The sequence below is a fragment of the Pseudochaenichthys georgianus genome, chromosome 10 (genome assembly GCF_902827115.2).
Source record: "Pseudochaenichthys georgianus chromosome 10, fPseGeo1.2, whole genome shotgun sequence".
Taxonomy (NCBI): Eukaryota; Metazoa; Chordata; class Actinopteri; order Perciformes; family Channichthyidae; genus Pseudochaenichthys; species Pseudochaenichthys georgianus.
Window position 1 is genome coordinate 15,630,212 of NC_047512.1, and position 21,735 is coordinate 15,651,946.

Sequence of the window (21,735 nt, forward strand, 5' to 3'; positions counted from 1 at the left end):
TCTTCCATAAGTGGGTCATGCATTTTATTATAATAGAAATGTAAATGTTGTGTATAACCGCTTTCAATTAAGTGATATGAGATGTTCTGCATTACACCATTTTATCAAATGACCAAGTGGTGATGTGAATGACCAAAGTAAGAAAGACATTAAAAAAATTAAAACCTTCAGGTTTCTTGTTCTAGGAAATGCTGAGACATTTTGTCATACACAAACAGACCGCTGCATCATCAAGTTTGACCAAGGTTTTCTGCAACTGACATGGATCTGGCCATCTCTAGACGTAACCAGTCTGCTTTAAGTAGGCCTATAAATACCAATGGGATGTATAATGTGGCATTACAATTCAAAGCCTATAACTTGTTATTTCAATAAATAATTTGCTAATAGCCCAAAGCATTATTGGAACATATAAATTGACAAACAGCTGTCTTTCCATTAAAATAATTGCATTTGCGGTTTTACAGCCGTGTGTCTGCTCTCAAACAGACATCTGAACATTAAGTTTTCCGTTCCATCGTCGATAAAGTTTTTATTATTTGGGCATTATATTGTGATGTAGCGTAACCATTTTTAATAAAAGAGAGTGGGATCTTAGTGTGGTGAGCCAAGTTTATGACCGGCCATTTAATATTTGGACTGGGAACCTTGCACAATGCATTTGTCGTAGTGTCCCGTCCCTGTCTGTCTGGTTTTGTTTGATCGCGTCTCGTCCTGTGATACCTCTCCTCGTCCTGCTTGCCTTGTTTGGCCCCTGGCTCTGCTTTGTGCTGCTGGTGGCTGTTTGCTGGTGGCTCAGTGTGCTGTCTCCTGTGTGGGGGACTCAGGGATGAAGATCAGTACCTCCTGCGTCACTCCAGCCCAGCCCTGGACCATGACTCCCCCTGTGGACAACACATGCTGCTGGCCCACCTGGAGCACCAGGACCAGGAGCAGCTCCAGTGCACCCTGGCCCGCCTGGAGAACGAGAACAGGTCTGTGTCCGGGAAAACAAACAAAAACATGTGATTTAGGACATTGATTCGGAGCGAGTATCCTTTCTTTCTTTTTTTGTAATTAAAGTTTTTATTTATAAACATACATGGTACATAGATCACATGGTACAGCATACAGAAAGAGGAAGGTCAGGCTACACAACGTGTTAGTTAAGTGTTCCTGGTTAAAAGAAAAGGTGTGCGATTACCAATCAGACACTCAGCGTTCATAAATAAAATAATAACAACAAATGATGCTTGATTAGAATAATTGTACAAAGGCCCTTTTGTGAGAGTCCTGAGTATCTTCTCTTGACTTGTTTAGGTGTTGGAGTTGCACTCACATTTGCTAACATTTGCTGTTTATGCAAACATAAGAAAATGGTGTTGATGTGATTATAGATAGCAGGGATGTTAACATTTCTTGAGGGGGTTATTTCGATTTGTTAAGCTCCCCAAGAAGCATAATAAAATAATCTGTTTGTTTACGCAGATCCATTCAACATGTTTATTTTTGCTTCTGCTGCTATTTGCCTACCTTCACACACTAAATCCCAGTAAACAGTGTTAGGATAATAAAACATATTTTCTGTCTGAATACCTGACAGTGAAGGCTGAAAAATATTGTGTTAACATAGTTATACTTCACCTTGACAGTGTGTTGGTTTCCTGCAAAGAGGGAGGGAGAGTACATTACAGGTTTCCTAGTCTGATGTAAAGCATCTCTGAAACACATTTAGATTTGAATGATTTAATTTGAATGTATTGTGCCCTACCTGCTAAGAGGCTCAGGCATTTTCCATAAATGAAGCTAATTAATTTCTCCTGTCTGGCTAATTGGTTACCAGAGGCAACCTTTATGCCAATGATTCATATGAATATTTTTCTCTTGTCTCCAATTTGGTTGTGACCTTAACACACACAGGGACATCCAGCTACTTACACAGAGACATAAATACACTTCTGCCCTTTGGGTGTCTGAAACCTTGACCCATTTCAGTTATGATACTGCAGTGGGCTCCATTGTCCTTATTTATGTCCTCTGCTGTGGCTCTTACAGTATGTGGCTGAACAATACACCAATTCAAGAATCAATGAATAACCCTTTGCTTCTTTGTTGGGGTCCTGGCTCTACTTTAACAGCTTAGAAAAAATATACTCAACATTGTTTTATCAGCCTTATACTTTATCCTTTTCTCCAGTTGAATAGCTTTTCATATATTGTGTTACAACAAGGTCAGAAGAAAACGAGACAAACAATGTAAAGGATGACAAATGTGTCAATTATTTTGTGCTTAATATTTGTACACATACAATCACTGAGGAAGTAAAGCCGTAAGGATGACCATGTGATATGTGCAGGTCTTTAGCAATGCTTCACAGCACAGAACATAAGATGATACCCTTCATGTGAGAGAAGGAGAACAGTGATTTATTGCAGCTCGTGTTCAAAATGAGGATGGTTTTATTAATATGTATGCATGTGGTGAAATGACTCTAATTATATAAATTACACACATGTCAGGGCATTACGTGTAGTCAGGTGGAAGCTGGGTGAATACCTTCTGCTGTGTTTATGTGTTTTGCATGCTGACAGTTTCCCCTCCATCTGTTCTGTGGGTCCTCAGGGTGCTGCAGAGCGAGTACAGGAGGCTCAAGTGGAAGCACGAGGAGGCGGCGTCTGTTCCCATGCTGACCGAGGCCGGAGAGGGCGGCCCAGGTTCACCGACCGAGGGGGGGCCGCAGGACGAGGAGCTGCTGGCCGAGGCACGGGTCCTCCGGCAGCACAAAACGCGCCTGGAGACCCGCATGCAGATCCTGGAGGACCACAACAAGCAGCTGGAGTCGCAGCTCCGCAGGCTGAGGGAGCTTCTGCTACAGGTACCCCTCTCTGAGAGGCACGGGGGTGGGGGTGGAGAGAGACGAGCACTCATACAAACATGTTACTGTACTTTAGGAGAGTTAGAAGGCACTTGCTTTCTAACACGAATCCACTATGTTTCAGAGGGAAGTATTGTACTATTTACTCCACCGCATTTATTTTGAAGCCATAGTACTGTACCTATTTTGCAGATTCCAATGTTGATGAACCCTTGTAGTTTATTTTCTAATTGTGTACTTTTCTGGAGAGGAAAAAGTTCTGTCAAGCTCAGATTGTGCTAGTTTTATTTATTCATTCTTCATTTATTATTGAATACTTTATTCAGCATTCATTTTGAATGGTGAGTATGTTTGTAAATCGACAGATTAAGTATTTTTTCATGTTGACCCGCAAGGCTCTGGTCTATTTCTAGTTCTATTTTCCATATAGTTCTTCTATATAGGAGACTATTGGGATTTGTCTAGGAAATAAAGGGCCCATAAATATAACAATACTATGAGTTGCTCAAGATAAACTCAGCCCTGTATACTTGAAATAACTTCCTTTGGCCAGTTACAAACATAATATGCTGCTAATTTTAATTCATCAATAATAGTGAGAACATACTTATGTATGGAGTAGCATACAAAATAATATAACACCCTTTAAGTATCAATGATGTATACTGGTTACTTTTGATACGTAAAGTACACATTGATGGTCATACTTCTGTACTAACCTTACTGTGAGTGAGATGTAAAAGAAGAAATACAGGTTTAAGGATAATACAACTAGAAATAGGAGAATAATAAGCCTTTCACATTGCTCATTCACGTATAGATGGATCAAGAGTAACGCAAAAGCAATTGGCTTGTTTTTAAAGAAGTATTCCACCTTTCTCTGAACACACAGTGGTATAAGTGCTTGCTTTAGCTGAGCAGCTTACAGTCTGTGAAACACAGCATCCACTGCATCTGAGTGCTTTTTCCACTTACTTCTGTTAATGCCTTCTCCACTTACGCTCCTCCATTTTGTGAGATCCTTATGTGGAGATATGATATTGACTTCCATTGCTATGGAAGATACGCAACTACATGTCCTGATAAAGCCTAGGACTTTTGATGTGCCCCATTTGGTTCTGCCTTGCTGAAATTAATACTTGGTTTTGAATGTCAAAAGATTCCCTACATTTGAGCGACTCAGAATCCAAGATATTTTGACTACTTTTGGCACTAAAACGTACTATCTGAACACTCTTTTCTCTAGTCTGCAAGCTTTAAGTAATACTATTTAAACAGAGCCTGTAATCTCATCTATATAAATTGGTATGAATAATTTATTTTACAAAACTCTGCTGCCAAACTTGAACTACTTTATAAGACAAGCAACAATATCCTTGCTGCACTTGATTTTAAGATTGCACTGCCTGTTTTAAAGTCTTGCTAGGTCTCGCTAGTGTCTCTGATGTGCTATGGTGTAAGACCAAATTCCCCAATGAAATAAAGTACTTCCTCCTCCCTTATTCCGTCGCTGCCTTAGATCCTCTGGCGAGCGACAGTAATTACTGGTTTCTAAATCTTGACCTGCTGCTAAAGGTGACCTGGCCCTTAGTGTCCGGGGCCATCCGCTGAATAGCAGAAGTCACTGTCTGATAAACACTGAAGGTCAAAAGTTTGATAGCCACTTATCTATCACAGCAGCATCTGGTCCGTTAAGGGGGTTTGATGAACTGCATCAGCTTTATTTATAATGTGTTTCTGAACTGGAGCTGCAGCTTGAATAAAGGGCACAGGAAGACAGAGACTCAATGACTTTCAACATTTGTATGCATCACAGTGCCTACATCCGGTAGCCCAGTGCGTATCATACATTGTGTTTACAAAGGATGAAATGGCGAGATGGAATAACCATTAGTGGGAAATCCAAAATGTACAGTACAGAAAAAGTTATGAAAGAAGATGAGCCTTAAGACGTCAAATAAAAGGATTCACTGCACTCTAAGTCTAAAGGAGAGGTATGAGAAGGATGGATATGGAGTGGGCGCTGACACACACAGTAGCTGGGTTGCTATATTAAGAAAGTGTCAATTGTTAGCCGTGGTGGGAGTAGATGTAAATTGTGCATGTAGGTCTCTAAGTAAAGAAAACAAAGCTAGCGCATGACAGGGGAGAAAGACACTGAGAAGGAGAGACGAGTGCATTTTCTTCAGGTTAAAGATGTGGACATTTAGAGTAAAGAGAAATAGGAGGTACATATTCCTGTTTGTTTTTTTTAAATGTTTTTTTCTTTTATTTCATTCTTCCAAGACCAATATCACACTTTAATTTCCTCTGAAAATAAAATCAGAAAAACCTCCTTGTAGTTTGGAAATGTTTATGTATGAAATCCTTACAATCTCGGCAGACCCCACATTTCACTGCAACAACTGAACTACCTCACCCCTGGATATTGCTGCTATGTTGCTTACAGAAATACAAAAGATAGTGAGTTTGCATATACATGATATTTGGGAATACTGTATCTTCTAGAGAGCTACGTTATACTGTACATCTCTGACTGTGATTTGAGACCTCCCTGCCTCTTAGTAATAATGCTGTGTGCGGTGCAGCGTAATACATCTGTCTATCAAAGCTCAGATCACAGTAATTTTCAGATTTTGTGTAACAGCTGTTGGGCATAATATCCTTATTTTAACTAATTCTGCTCAGAGATGCCAGGGCTGCTGGCTGTGTGTCATTAACTATCACATTCCTTACCTTGTGAAAGGCTAAATGTCTCCGTAGCCTCCAGCATGATGGATATTAGCAATTATTCGGAATGAATGATAATCAGTCTTTCCTAAAAAACAGCCCAAAGACGACTCGGAGGCCAACGGTTCAGAGCCGTCGACCCTGTCTTCTCCCGTGTCTGGTGGGGGGGGTCACCACGGAGAGCATGCGAGCAGAGAGACCACCGACACTGAAGCAGCAGGTCAGTGACGAGCAGCCATTCTCTGATGTTGTGTTGACGCATGCACACAGTGTGAAACCATGCATCCTCCCCTCCTACCCCCCACAACCTCTTATAGACGTGTAACCTTCTGTGTGCCGTGGTGCAGTCACCTACTACATTTACTCAAGTACTGTACTAAAGTACAACTTTGAGATACTTGTATTTTACTTAGTATTTAAATGGGTTTCTATGTTTTACTTCTATTCCACTGCAAATCAGAGGTGAATTGTGTACTTTTACTCCACTGTATTTATTTAATACCTTTAGTTACTTTACAGATTTGGATTAAGCATTTGAAATATAATCAACCCTTAAATAAGACTTTAATTCTACATGGAGAAACATTCACAAGCTACCCTGCAGCATACAAACTAGCTTCACCTCTACCAGCTTTGATAAACACATTAATGCCTCAATAATTATAATCAAAAGATATAATATATAATTCTGAAATCGGCCATTTGCTTAATGAGTACTTTTACTTGAGTAACATTTTGAATTCAGGACTTATAACTTGTAACAGAGTATTCCTACACTCTGGTATTTCTACTTTTACTCAAGTACAAGATCTAAATACTTATTGTGTATGTGTGTGTGTGTGTGTGTGTGTGTGTGTGTGTGTGTGTGTGTGTGTGTGTGTGTGTGTGTGTGTGTGTGTGTGTGTGTGTGTGTGTGTGTGTGTGTGTGTGTGTGTGTGTGTGTGTGTGTGTGTGTGTGTGTGTGTGTGTGTGTGTGTGTGTGTGTGTGTGTGTGTGTGTGTGTGTGTGTGTGTCACAGGCGATGATATGGCGCACGAACAGGATACGGTGCTGCAGCTCCAGGAAGTCATCGAGCAGCTTAGAAACGTCTTCCCTTCAGAACCGGGTGAGTTCAGTCACAGCTGCACGGACTGTAGCAATCCACACTTCAGAGACACACTCTTTGCTCCTCCATCACCCGTGGGAGATGAAGAGAAGAGCAAACATGTACTGCTGTAGGTTGATAGTCCGGGGGAGGGACGGGGACATTACGTGGCGGGGAGGAGGAGTAAGATAAATTGAGACTGAGACAGTAGCACAGAGAAAGAAAGGGAGCGTCACTGTCACACACTTTGCAAACGGTCCCGTCTCATCTGAAACGCAGTTGACTGGGCAGAGGCCTGTAACTTGAACAAAGAAAGGGATTATCATAATCAGAGCCTCCACAGTTATATCCAAGATCATTTGCTCATTTCCTGTGCTTGCTTTCCTGCCATTTTGAAGCTTTTTTCTCTTCTTATTTCCAAATGTCAGGCTCCACCTCACACATCTAACCCCAAGTGGGCCTGGAGGAGCAGAATGAAGACCTGTAAAGGACGCCTGATGGCAGAGGGAGGAGCTCCGTACGGCTGAGGTCGGCCACAGTTCACCAGGCCCGGAGACCACTGCAGCAGCTATGATACCCAGAGCTAACCCTCTACTGGAATCTGTGCACTAAAAGCCTTTTTCATGCTAACTGCTAAAGGCTAACGCTGATGTCCGTTTGGCCAGGCTGTGCTTCATGACTTCTGGGAGCAGCCTGACACCGCGTTAACCAGCCAAAGGAAACTAACGTTAGCAGCAGGTCAGGGAGACACTAAAGTAAAAGGACATGCCCAGCCAAGACACTGTGCTAACCAGTATCTGTGTAGTCGTTCAGAGGTGTGAAGCTTTATATGTCCACAGCACAAATTGGACCTCCCATGAGGAGATCTTTGAAAAAAATGCAAAAAGGAATACGAAGTATATCCCCTTGTTTTGTCAAAAATGTCTGTGTCTTCGGTTTTGTTGTTTTCTACTTGAATGTGATATCACGGTTGTTGTTCTTTGTTTTTGAACTGAGGCTGTTAGAGATTGCTAGAGTAAGCAGGATCAGGGCTGGGCTGACTGTATCTCATGTGGCTGCGTGGTGCAGATTGTCAGGGAGTTGACAGCACCCACAACGAGCTTTGTGAGAAAGACACATCATCAGTTATTGAAGACAGCCAAAGTGCCCGCTAGCACAGCGCCTCTGTATGCACACACTGTGTTCCTCTAATCCTCTCAAACTGCTTTTCGCTCTCATTGCTCGCCTCTCCTAAGTGAGCCCTTTACGCTCATACAGAACCACTTGCACTCCCCATAGATGCACACACACACACGCATGTGCTGCTACATAAACATTCGCCCGTCCCTCATTGTGCACAAACGGTTCCCTGTGTGATCAATAACATGTGCCATGCTGCCTCTCTAAAAGATACAGACACCTCCGTTTGAAATGGAGATCCATTTCATCTCTCTGGCTCGCAGGATTTAGACCAGCCTTCAGTTTTGAGACAATTTGAATTGTGGCAGAAACTGGATTTTGTGCAGGAAATGTCTGCTGACTAATATCACCACTCTGGGAACTTAGCGTCCTCCTGCAGTGTGCAGAGAAAGAGAAGGAGGTAGATCCAGGCAGCAAGCCTCTCTTTCTCTCCCTGTCTACCAGGCCAATTCCAGACACTCCAGGGGGGAACAGGGCACACCACCATAACGCGGCTCCACACTGACATCATCCTGGATAATCCCTACTCTCCGTCTATATCTCTATAGAACACTAGCTATTGATTCTACATGCCTCATTTCCCCTCGCTAAGAGACGCCAGGTTGAAATGGAGTTGCCCTCATTGTACAGTCTGAGGGTCATAGGGTGCATTCTGTTCTAAACATAGCACAGTCATTGAATACCTTAAAACCAAACTGGATCCATATTAAATATGGACTTTTTCATTTAGTTTTTACATTCAGGGACAGCAGGTGGTTGAATTGGGCTCACAGGACATGGAAAAGGAAGGATCACAGTGCATGAGCGTCCATACATTGAAACCAGTTATAATAGGACTTTTATGGGTGAACATCAACATGCTGGGGGTGCCTGGAGGGAATAAAGATCTGAGAAACAAGAGAGGAAAGGTGGGAAAAAAAGCCCAATCCATTTATTGCTCGAGGGCTGGAGTGAGAGATCCATTTTGATGTGCACATTGAAAGTCTCCAGGAGCAGGATAAGAGAACGCCTGAAACAACTAAACTGTGGCTCTGTGTTTCACAGTACATCATACTGGCTGGAGATACATCTTAGACCTTAAAGCCACTTTCTGACCTCGCACATGAGTTTGAAACCCATGTGCTGCATTCATTACGGCTCCCCCTCCAGGCACTCACACTTTGACACCACCATCCTCATCACTCACTGCCTGTTAGCTTTGATACTGTTGCTAGGGAACTGTCCCCAAGGATGCAGTTCCACAGGTTTGTGAATTTGAAAGGTGATGTTTTCCCGTTCATAATACAAATGCTAATAGCCTTAAGAGAAGCTAGAGAGATCGCACTTCTCCTCTTCTCCACGCCCACCTCCAATGAAGCATGTTGCTGTTCAACGGCTGAAGAGCCAATATCATCTGTTGAATCCATCTCAAGCGACACTTTTAATTTTCAGTTAAGGTCTCACAGGTCGAAACAAAGAGCAGCTTGGGTCATGGATAAAAGAAAAAAAAACATGAAAAGCAATGTTTATTCACAGACATGCATTTATTTGTGTTTACACATCTCATTACACATTGATGAAACCCCATACATCTGTCTGTGGGCTCACAAGCCGATGTAACAGTGACATTGTGGGAGAAAAGAGAAGAGGAGGAACTCCCAATAGGGCTGCCTGTCAGCATTGTGTTTATTTTAAGACAGTATAGAGGAGTAGGATATAAATAAATACAGAAGGTGGTTACATGACACACACCGTTTGTCCCCGTGTGTCACCCAGCTGCTGTGTGACACCAGCGTCTATTATTATTAAACCTTTATTCAACAAGGTGGTCCCATGAGATCATCAATCTCTTTTTCAAGGGAGACCTGTCATAAATTAACTTCCACTGTCATCCAGCTGCAGGAGAGTCGTTTCTCTTTGACCGTGTGATCCTCTGGGGTCGGGTCCATGTACATCTTTCGATGCTGGTCATGGCTCCCTATGTTCCCCAAACACACAGAACATGCCCTGCTACCTGTGGCGTGACTGAAGCAGTGTGATTGAAGAAAAAGGCTGTCCATATCACCCCAGAGGACACTGCTTTCTCAAGACTGCATGTAGCCGGCCAACATAACTCCGATGCCTTTGCTTAACAACCTCCATTCTTGCTATTATGATGCATCTAAGCTTGTGTGTCACCTCTCGCATCACAGGGCAATGAATCCACTAATCTGTTGACAACACTAACATCATTTCACACACACTCATCATATCATACTGATGATCTGAGGGTTGTTTTTTTTAATCACTGTTAATATACCTCATTAATTATTGAAATGTTAATTGTTTAATGGTTTTTATTTTATGTTGTTGTCCAGCACTCAAACACTTCTTGCTGTCCTTTCTCTGGAGTTTTTAATCTGTGTAAAAACGTTTTCTGAAGAAAGGCTTTTTACTGTAATAACGAGTGGGTTACTGGCTGCTTTCTACTCTTTGTGTACAGAAATAAAATATTTGTATTTGGCAAACTCCTCATCTTCCTGTGCTTTTTTATGCGGCTGCAGTTATCCCTTTGAGAACTGAATAATGAAACTTAACTCAGAATGGGGCCAAATGCAGATTGTTGATATACATGTTCTCATTCTGTTTATATTTGGTTTCAATGTGGCAGAATCAATATTTCCTGTTGACACTTGACCGTTCATCACTTAACTTCCCTGCTGTTTCACTTTCTACATCCATATTGCTGTTAGTCTAGGATATATTCTTCTCTCCCTCAGCTTCCCCTTTGATCTATTCTGATTGAGTGCCATCATTTCCTGTCTTATCACAGGGGTCTTTGTTCCCTTGGGCTGCTTCTCTTTGGCCCAGTTCACCACTTGATGGACATTTGACCTTCTCCGTGACCTTATCCTGCACTGATCTGTTGCTCACTACATTATCTTTTCCTGTGCCGGTGGGCTCGGGATCGCTATCTTTATCTGTCGCTCGATTATCTGGTGCACCCTGGCCCTCCCTAGGAACTGCGACACTCTCAGTATTTTCATTATCTTCACTTGCTCTCCCACTCTCTCGCCCTTTATTGCTCAGCTCTGCTTTCACATCTGGTTCTTTCCCTGTTCCTGCGTCATCCACTCCCTCTGTCTCAGCAGGGGCGGGCTTCTCTGAGCTTTCCTCGTCTTCTATCTTACTGACTTCTGCCTTCTTCTCTGCTTTGGTTTTTTCATCAGTGGTTTTCTGTGCAAATCTGACATTCTTCTTTCTTGCTGCACTCTTTGTCTTGCTCCCATCAGGCCCCCATTTCTCCTGGGTTGTATCCCAGTAAGTCTTATTCTGGCGGCACTGCATTAGGCGTACACTCTCACCCAGCTTCTGCAGTTCTTTGCGGACGTAAGGTTTGAACGATGGGTCCAATTTCTCCACCATATCCAAGTCCCTCCGAGCCTTCACGTCGTTGCACAAAGCGCAATGTGCTCTAGCCCGCTGATAAACAGCCTTAAAGTTACCTAAGGGAAAATACAATGTGGGAATATAAATAAAATACTGACATGGGGAAACAGGTGAAAAGGCAGCTGGTCAGCTATAATAAAACTTTAGAGCAGTACAATTAAAAGTTACAAGGTTAAAGAAATACTGCTAAAGGGAGGATGAAGTAACTGCACTGAACACCAGTGGTGAGACAGGAGACAAAGTAGAAGGCAACAGTTGGAGAAAAGTAATAGAAGGGAAAAGGAAAAGCGTAAGAACAATCATTTCGCATCAGCCTCGACTATAAATAATTTAGTCATAGCAGAAACAAAAAGAAAACAATGAATTCATTTTTGAATTGGGTGGGTGCCGGGGGAAGGAAAGAGAGACTCAGAAATGCTGTTGTGAGTGTTTGGTTTCTACTTCACCTGGTAAAGAGAAAGATCAAGGACTGTTGTAGTTTGAAGGCTGGTTTTGCTGAAGGCCAGGCATTTGTTCTAGCAACCGATATTGATATTATAAACTCAAAAGTAAAGTAAAGAAACACAACTAAAAACTAAGCATGTTTATATACTGCTGTACCTATTTCTTTATCCACATCTATTCTTTCCTCCCCTACCTCAACATTTATCTTCACACTAACATGTCGTACCTCTGTGCTTCTTCAGCAGCTTGTTGTTGAGCTCCACCACTTGCTGGTTTTCTTTTAGCTCCAGCAGGCACTGGCTGAGGTTAAGACTCAGCGGAAGACACACTTTTTCCAGCGACTCCCAGTCCTCGCCCTGTTGATCCACCACCTGCTGAACACACAGAGAGGACAAGGAGTGTGAAGGAGGTGTTGGAGCTGCTGATGGGTGGCAGGGGGAATGTTGAAAAGATCAAATCGAAAGTGTGACGACAGGTAACAAAGATAAAGATATATGGGAGGAAGGATGAAGAAAAGGAAACAGACACGAGGTAAAGTGTAGAGGCTTGTAAGAATAGGAGAAGAAATGAAGATGGAGGAGGATGGGTTGATGATAACAGGGAGTTTGTTGTGTGTAAAAGGCGTGACGGAGTTAGACAGCGAGGTGTGGCAGAAACGAGGAAGGGAAAGAAGCACAGGCGCACGCTGTCACAGTGATATCTCTGTGCTGTTATATTTAGCACTCTTTTCTCTGCTCTTCACATCCCTACCTACAATGCCACAGCTGCTCTTCTGTAAAAAAAAAGGAAAAGAAACAATGACAGATGATTATGGTTCACGAGCCACACTCCTTTCGTCAGACTACTTTTGGGCGCATTCATTTCTCTGAAAGGACTGGAGGCTGTTTAATATTTTCGCATTCAATCCTGACATCCATCTGGATATTCATTGTCGTCATTAAAGGTTTTATTTGGCATTTCACTTTCCTGAAAAGAAAAAATGAGTACTTGTTTGCATGGTTTTACACAACTTCACTCTGTATTCAATTACACTAACCGTATTCTGGAGGATGTCCACATATTCGATGGCCTCCTTGAACTTTAGAGAAGCTTCTTTTAACTGGTTTTCTTTCATGAGGAAGTTCCCTTCTTTCTGCAGCATCATGATCAGCCGTAACATCTGCTGCCAGTCCTTCCCCTCTTTGTTATTGGCATCGTTTGGATTGATTTCAGAAGAGCTGGTCTCCTCTTCATTAACCATTCCCTCTGCTGGTGTAACCTCATTTCCCCCGAGCGCCTCTGCATTGGCTTCAACACAGTGAATAGATGGAGATAGCTTTTTACCTTTTTCTTTCCCAACTTCATCTTTAGTGTCCTCTCGCTTTCCTTTTCTTTCCTCCTCCTCCTCCTCTTCCTCTACCTCTTCATTTTTGTCTTCCTTTGTCTCCAGCATGTTCCAGTATTGCTCCCTTTCCTCCCAGTACTTCTCCTTCATGCTCTCTGACAGGCTCTTCAGCTCTCGGTGGATTAGAGAGATCAGAGTGGCGTCCAGGTGGGACACCATGTTGAAGTCTCTCCGGGCTTCCTTCTCATTCCACACGGCGGCGTGGGCCTTGGCTCTCTTGTAGTAGCCCTTCACACAGTCTGAGAAACAGAATAACAACATTTAATACAGAGAAATCAAAGAAAGGCATGAACACAAAGTGAGTTATTAATGTTCTAACCTTGAGATATTGAATAATAAACCTGCTCCGTCTGCTGAAGCTGAGGTGGCATTTTGTTTGCATTTGGCAGTGTGTGGGTGTACACGCAGTGTGTGTATGTCTCAGAAGCTCATATATCAAAAATGTGGACATTTTGCATGTTTATTCATCACTAAAGCCGTATGTGCTACAATGAGACAAAATAATATTTTTAGCTTTATATGAGAATGAATATCCCTTTAATGTGTGCCTGATAAATATGAAGCTACAGCCGGCATTTAGCTACCTTTTTGTCGCAAAAATATATGAAACTTGTTTGTTTTGTTAAAGTGTGCAAAACATTTCAATGTCAATTAAACAAAAATATTTTACCGGTGTTATTTAGTGAGCTGTAGGGGTGCTGGTAGGCAGAAATAGTCATATTTAGACGGGACAACAACAATCAAAATCGCTGTACACGTGTAGCACTTAAAAAGCATTTGGCTTTAAGTGGAGCTATTGCAGTAGCACTTAATCTGGTTGGGTTTATAGATAAGAGATGCACCTGCTTTGGAGTTTGTTTATTCATGGTTGAATGCACTTGTTGTATGTAGCTTTGAATAAAAGCGTCAGCTAAATGAAATATAATGTAATAAAAAGCCAGGTTAGCTGTATCCTTGTTTTTGCGCAAGGCTAAGCTAACTCACAGCAGCTTCATATTTAAACGACTTAAATGAGAGGGATATCTATCTTCTCCACCAGAAGAATGAGCATATTTTCCAAAACGTCATAGGCCTACTATTTGTATTCAACCCATTCTCATGGCATTTCGTGTTCACCAACACGATTTCCCCCTTTTTTTCATGTTGCACAGCACGATTTTAAAAGAAATGTATTTCTACTAGTAATGTGTTTCGTGCCTGCAGCACGTCTTTTTCTCCGGTCGGGTCGTGGAAGACCGGAAGCTGTGTGGTTCATAAAAACATGTTCTTACTCAATATCAAGCCACAATTATTGCTTTTATTTTAAATCGTATAATTTCGGACTTTTATTTCCGTCTGTGAGGAAAATAAATGGGGCTCAGAGCCTCAGAATACTGAAATCTGTATTTTTTAAATCTTTTTTTCCTTCTAATTTGTTATTCTTTTCAAAATAACACACTGTTATTTACTCACCAATAACACACAATTATCCTTGCTTTTATTTATTGGTTTAATTCCATAATCTCGGGCTTTTTTGGCGTCCGTCAGGAACTGAATTTCAAAATAAAAATAACCGGAAACAGACGTAGGCATTTCGAGCGATTACCCAGGATCCTCAGCTATGGTTTAAGCTCGTTTATTGGATGTTTTAGCCGCAATGCATGCTGGGATTTGGTGTTTATATGATATGAAATCCGGAAAACATTTTAAAAGAATAAAATAATACTTAATTCCGAGTGTTCTTGCTTTTCTCTTTGAAAGTCATCACATAACGGCATTGTAATACACGGTTCGGCTGCATTACATATTACAGATCTGCCGTAGTTCTTTATTTATAGAGCCCTGATGAGAAGACCTTTGGAAAAACTGGAAGAAATGCCGCCGAAACTGAATACTTGACGTGGATCATAAATATATCAACAATTAAACAACATCTTCAATTTCTCTTCACACAATACGTCTCCTTGCAGTATCAACACTAATTCGGCTGACTTTTACATTTGATCTAATTCATAGATAGGTTATATACCATTACGGTGCACAGCTGATATAAAAGGACTTGTAGTTTTTAAAGATATTACTGATTTTCTTGGAATATAAGAATGTAAATACTGAGTCTGAAATAGTATAGCAATATGCTGTAAAATGATGTGAAAGCATGAATAAAACTACGCATCTTCAGATGTTGTACATACATAATGTCCTACACTAATAATACAAAGTTATTATGGCTGTGTGTACCTTGTGTGCACCACCTAGTGGTTAAAGCACGTTATTGAATTATTGTTTTTATGTGTTATATTTGATAAAAAAAAATATTAAGAGTACATACTTTCATAGGGGGAAAGTAGAAGGTATGTGATAGAAATATAGAATATAAAAAATCAAGAAGATACTATAAGTGATCTCTACAATAAAACAGTTTAGTGCAGGATGTACAAAGATATTAATAGGAGGAGGTGCAAAAGAGAAAAACGAATTAACCTTTATTTAAACATTAAATAATACTTTAGATTAAGGTCTTCTTTTAAATAAGAAAAAAACGTTGGGGGTATCTATCCACAGATAAATATTAAGCCTGACAAAGTACTTAACATAATTGCTTTCCTGCAATGTTAACTATGTTGAAGCACTTATTTTAACTGATATTATACATATGGATTATACTCTTATGTATGTAGATAGAATAAGAAATGTGCAGAATATGACAGTTTAATGGTGGTGGTACACACATATTGATAGATGTCTTGGAATGCACTGTTGAGGAACCTGTGACCCAAGTTTTTCATTCATTGCATACACCGTAGTTGTGTGTGATATGTCAATAAACCTTTGAAAATCTTGAAATCTTTAAAGGGATGTGCAAAATAGCCATAATATACAGTATTTAATTAACTATTAGTAGAGAATAACGAGTAATGAATATACTTTATTACTCGTTTCCATTCATGTCAATTAAAGATAAATGTTGCGTTTATATTTTTGTTCAGTGTATTAATGCTGCGCATTATGGACACAAGCGATTTTCACCCATTTATTAATTATATGTTTTACATTTGATAACACCAATGTGTTTAATACTGGCAACTTCTAATTGTGGGAAAACGAAAACGTTCAGTAGAGATGTCCCATAGAACATTTTGCGAAACACAATAGCCAGCGTGTAGTTCTGGGGGGGCGTTCGATTCCAGGTTTGGATAGTCTGGCGTGGTTTCGTTCCATTTCAAACAGCTGTTTGACACTCGTTGTAACCTTGGCGCACTGCCACTCCAACATCCAATCCCAGAGTTTGAAGATTAATCACGGGGACTGTAGTCCTAAACGATAGCTGGGGATTATGGGTAGTGTAGTGTCTTCGGCCATCCTAAACTCAAAAATGTTGACAATCGCAATGATGCTCGAAATGTCTCTTACAGGCCTACATCTGTTTCCGGTTATTTTTATTTTGAAATTCAGTTCCTGACGGACGCCAAAAAAGCCCAAGATTATGGAATTAAACCAATAAATAAAAGCAAGGATAATTGTGTTTTATTGGTGAGTAAATAACAGTGTGTTATTTTGAAAAGAATAACAAATTAGAAGGAAAAAAAGATTTTAAAAATACAGATTTCAGTATTCTGAGGCTCTGAGCCCCATTTATTTCCCTCACAGACGGCAACAAAAGTCAGAAATTATACGATTTAAAATAAAAGCAATAATTGTGGCTTGATATTGAGTAAGAACATGTTTTTATGAACCACAAAGCTTCCGGTCTTCCACGACCCGACCGGAGAAAAAGACGTGCTGCAACCTGCAGGCACGAAACACATTACCAGTAGAAATACATTGCTTTTAAAATTGTCCTGTGCAACACGAAAAAAAAGGGGGAAATCGTGTTGGTGAACACGAATCAATAGATTAAAAATCGTGTTGGTGAACACGAAATGCCATGAGACTGGGTTGTTGTATAACACATTGACAAAAACACACAATGTCTTTCCTTTGTTTTAGCAGAATAGGCTCATATGCTTGGTTAGCTTCCCTCTGATGGCTCAGATTTTCTCTTCCTCTGCGCTAAATCTTCAGCCAATATTTAAACAGATTTCTTTGTCGCCTCTGGCAAAAGCTGAGACACTGCAGAGAGCCACCATTTGGTGCTTTTCTAAAGAACAACTGGGCGAAAGGGATGAACCAGCAGTAGAGCGGCTGACTTGAAGAGATAGGCTACGGACAATATGATTTGTTGTGTCAGGAGAAAAAACACCAAGGAGAAGAATGCAAGTAAAGTGGAAAAAAAGACCAATGTGTGAAAAGTGCTGAATTAGATTAAAGGCAGAATTAGAAAAGGATTAGAAATCAAACACTGAAAAAGGATAAAAGAAGTAAAGGGAAAGGTTGAGTGATGCTGGTTTGGGATTTGTCAGAAGCCAAATGAAACGACTGCTGCTTTGTGATGGCGGCTCGCATCGCACAGGGCCAGAGGAGCTCAGAGGCACCTGCCTCCTGCCCATCATCTCCACCTAACTGCTTCAATCTTGTACTCGCTCACAAGGTTTACACATTTCTTAGTTCTGCGACACACGCTCGAGCACAGTCATCATACATGCAGGCACACACACACACACACACACACACACACACACACACACACACACACACACACACACACACACACACACACACACACACACACACACACACACACACACACACACACACACACACACACACACACACACACACACACACACACACACACACACACACACACACACACAGAGACAAATATAAAACTGGGAAACCAGGATGCTGGACACAGAGTAAAATAGAGGCTGCCTCGGTGGAGCCTGTCTCTGGGTGAGGGCCATAATTCACAGGGCTTTGAAGTGGAGACTGTGCCAGAATGTGAGCTCCTCCAGGATGATATGAGTAGCCATGGGTAGTACAATGCCCAGGGCTACGCCAACTGTAAAACCCCTAATGTCAACCTGAGCCCTCCTACACACTCTCTATGAACACACAGCCGCAACATAAAGCAGCCAGTGCAATAAAACCAGCACAGCACATGAGACCCTGACATGTCAGTTTTATACAACATTTTGAAATTATTGTTTCTCTGAGTGGTCATATCCAAGGGTGGAAGTCTGTACAGGCCCTCATTTTACTCATCACTGAGCAGTAGGGGTGTAACGGTATCCGTATTCGTCCCGTACCGTTACGGTTCGGGCGTCACGGTTCGGCACATGCAGTCACACGGCGAATACGCCTTTTTTTACGAGTGGGAAAAAAGTCTGTCCTTCAGGGCAGCATCCACTACACTATTTATAATCCAGGGGGCGGTATTGCGCCTAAAAGCTGTTTGCCAGCCGCCCTTAAACAAATGAAGAACAAGAAGAAACACAACAACAAAACGAACTAAATACAAGAAGAAGAAAAGTTAGTATGGCGATTTCAGATAACACTCAGGAGCTAGAACCCACCTGCTTCTTTTAAATCAGCTGTGTGGGAACATTTCGGGTTCCCTGTGGACTACAATAACGATGAAGTGTGCGAGTGGTGGATCGGACGAGGACGGTGTGTCGGCGTTGTTCGATAGCGGTGCGGTATGCTAATGTGAACACACGCCAAACATGCTAAATCATATCAGAAGGGATCACCCAGATTTGCCAATCACCAGAGCCCGGCACAAGACAACAGCAGTTCTGAGTGTGTGTGGTACTGTTTATGGTTTGTTTTTAACTGTTTACTACAGTTAATTATTCAAAATGTCAGAGTTCCTTATTTTGAAACTGAAACTTGCACTACTGTTCAAAAATAAATAACAACAAACCTGGAATTATGCATTTGGGACTTTTTTTTCTTTTTGTACAGAACCGAACCGAACCGTGACTTCTGTGAACCGTTACACCCCTACTGAGCAGCTTTTCATGTACATGATTACAAAGAACAGTTTGACATTTTGGAACAGTATGGAAGAATAGTCTTATTGGCTTTTTGCTTAAAGCTTGAAAAGAACATTCTTACAACTCCCAACAAGAGTTGTTCATCTTATCTTAGCACAGGGATGCACGCAGAGGGAAAGAATAATCGGTCTCTGTCGAAAGAGTGAAAAACTCTGTTGACAGGCACTTCCAATGCTAACAAATTAACATGTTGTGCTTCTGTTCTATAAAAACCCTAAATAAATATGAACAGTTGGCGTTTTACAGGACAGTGCTTGCTTTCAGTGAATATGCTATGCAAGTGGTATTTAAAAACTGAAAATTGTTAACTTAAGCATATAGACTGATTTCAACTAGGAGGACCAGCATATCGAAAGTTTACAAATTAACAGGTTTATCTTGTTATCTTGTATTCTAAAATGAGCTTACCAAACCCTGGACATTTACTAATGTACAGAGTGGAGATTAATTGTTGTGCTAAATTATAAAACAGGAAGCGCTCATCCCCTGTACAACTCCCCCCAGCTTTAATGGTGCTGGTAATCTGAATGTGAGCGTAGGCCTTCCTGTGTGAATATTCCCCAGCTTAGTATCCTTGTAATATGTCACATTAACAACACAAGACCTTTCTGTTCCCAGCCATGTTGCCATTGTTAAATCACCCACCCAGAGCTAGAAGCCCGAGTTAAACCTATGCTCTCAAATTAGCATGTAATACAGTTTTCCTATTTTATTCTTCAGACATTAATATCTCCACAGCTGCTGAGCCTAATGTTACAATTTCTTTTTTAAATTTGAACTGTGAGGAGAGACCATAGGGAGAGACCTTACCATTATTCTCTTTTATGTTTAATCAAGCAATGACCCTGCCTGAATTATTACATTTGGATGTTTCCCTCTTCCTCAAGTCTTTATTCTAAACTATATCTCCCAACTACTGTAAGCATGTTTCCAAAATGGATGCAGCTTTGTTAATGTGAAGCTAGGTTACACTAGAAACCAAAATGACCTTTAATACAACAACATAAATATATTTCAGTCATCTCTTCCTGAATAGAGTAACTAAATACATAATATGTTTTAGTGGAATAATTATTAATCAGCATAATAAAATGAATATAATTCAGCGGTGTACCTTTGTGTTTCTCCAGTAGTTCGGTAGTGTGCTCTATAACATCATAATACTCCTCCAGCTCCAACATGCACTGGCAGTAGTTTAACTCCAGCGGGATGATCATTCGACCAAAATTGATGTAGTCTATATCACCCGGCATCTCCTACACAGACAGGCACAGAAGCAAATAAAAAGAACATGTTCAGTGCTGTTGTTTTCGTTGACAGCTACACATACTTCGATAATTTATTTGAATTCAGTACATTTGAATGTTTTCTCCAAGACACAATATGACATGACTTTAGAGACACTGGCACAGGCCAACTTTGTGCACAGGCCAACTTTCTGTAAGCCTCCAACATTTAACTTGGTAATATGTCAAAAGTTGCCAAAAATCTCACATGCAAAAGAATCCTCTACACTCGTATCAGAGCATCTCATAACTCTCCCTCCAGTGTTCCTCCATCCTTGCACACCCCTCTCATCTGTGACAGTGCTCCACAGCTCTACCTCCTCCTTCCTTTGCCAGCCCTCCCACCCTACTGACTGTAATCAGGCACACAGTGAAACAGAACAACAACAGGAACACAGGAAGCTCCCACTGGAGAAGAGTTGGAGTTGGATGTCCCAAAAACCTAAAATCCTGAGATAAACTTCAATGTTAACAAGTCTGCACGTCACTGATTTTGCTCCCGCTGTCATATGTCCTCCCTAAACATTCACTCACTCTGGACTGGACTGTTTTCAGCAGCAGGACGGCCTCTTTGTACTTGCTGGCAGCCTCTCTGTATTTGCTCTGTTTGACCATAGCATTGCCCTGCATGTGGAGAATTGGGACCATCTGCAGCTTCTCATCTTTTTCCATCATCCACGACTCCCTTTCGTAGGACATGGGGTCTCCCACCTGGAAGCCGCAGGGGCAAAACAGAACAAAGATTACAACAGGATAAAGGCTCATCTGATGGGAGCACAAGTGAATGTTACATAGGTACGAAGAATAGCTTACTTTATACCTATATTCCACTGCATTTCAGACACAAATGACAAAAATGAACTTTATTTGACAGCTATAGTTATTGGTACTGTGATTTGACATACAAAACAATTGATAAAAACCTGATTATTCAAAGATTTAGGCCCTGCATAATATTTTTATTTGACTGATTACTGGCTCAGATTGAATTTGGGCAAATCTCTGATGGATGTATTGTATTTTTCATTAAAGCACACTTGTAAATGGACTTTTACTTGTAACAAAATATTTTCAAATTCTGTTGTTGCTAATACTTAAAGGGGACCTATCATGCAAAATGCACCTTTGTACGTCTTTTATACATGAATACGTGTCCCCGTTGTGTCAGGGAACTCACCAAGTGTCAGAAAACACAACCCTCTCTCTTTTCCTCCATACCCAAAATCTCTAAAAACGGAGCAGCAACGGATCTGATACAGACTGATACAGATTTGAAAATAGTCTGACGTCAGTGACGAGGAGCTCCGCCTATATGGCCAACTCTCCACCAATCAGGGGAATGAGAGGTTGCCGTGGCATGGTAACAGCATGGTAACATGACTTGTAACTCGGCCCCCTTCTTTGCAGGGGGGCGTGGTCAGCTGCAGCGCATGCAAAGACAGGG

The 21,735-nt window shown here is 41.2% G+C and overlaps 1 protein-coding gene across 2 annotated transcripts in view; it reads left to right on the forward strand.

The window, feature by feature from the left end:
- The window catches only part of drp2 (dystrophin related protein 2), a 137,541-nt gene extending 127,238 nt beyond the window's left edge, over positions 1–10,303 (forward strand). The window contains exons 20-24 of one of the 2 annotated variants that reach the window (XM_034093720.1): positions 828–974; positions 2,603–2,855; positions 5,685–5,805; positions 6,604–6,690; positions 7,098–10,303. In XM_034093720.1, coding sequence (XP_033949611.1) covers positions 828–974; positions 2,603–2,855; positions 5,685–5,805; positions 6,604–6,690; positions 7,098–7,117 — 628 coding nt within the window. In that variant the 3' untranslated portion in view covers positions 7,118–10,303. The remainder of the gene's footprint in view (positions 1–827; positions 975–2,602; positions 2,856–5,684; positions 5,806–6,603; positions 6,691–7,097) is intronic. The other variant, XM_034093719.1, reaches the window with a different exon arrangement.
- The last annotated feature ends 11,432 nt before the right edge of the window (positions 10,304–21,735 follow it).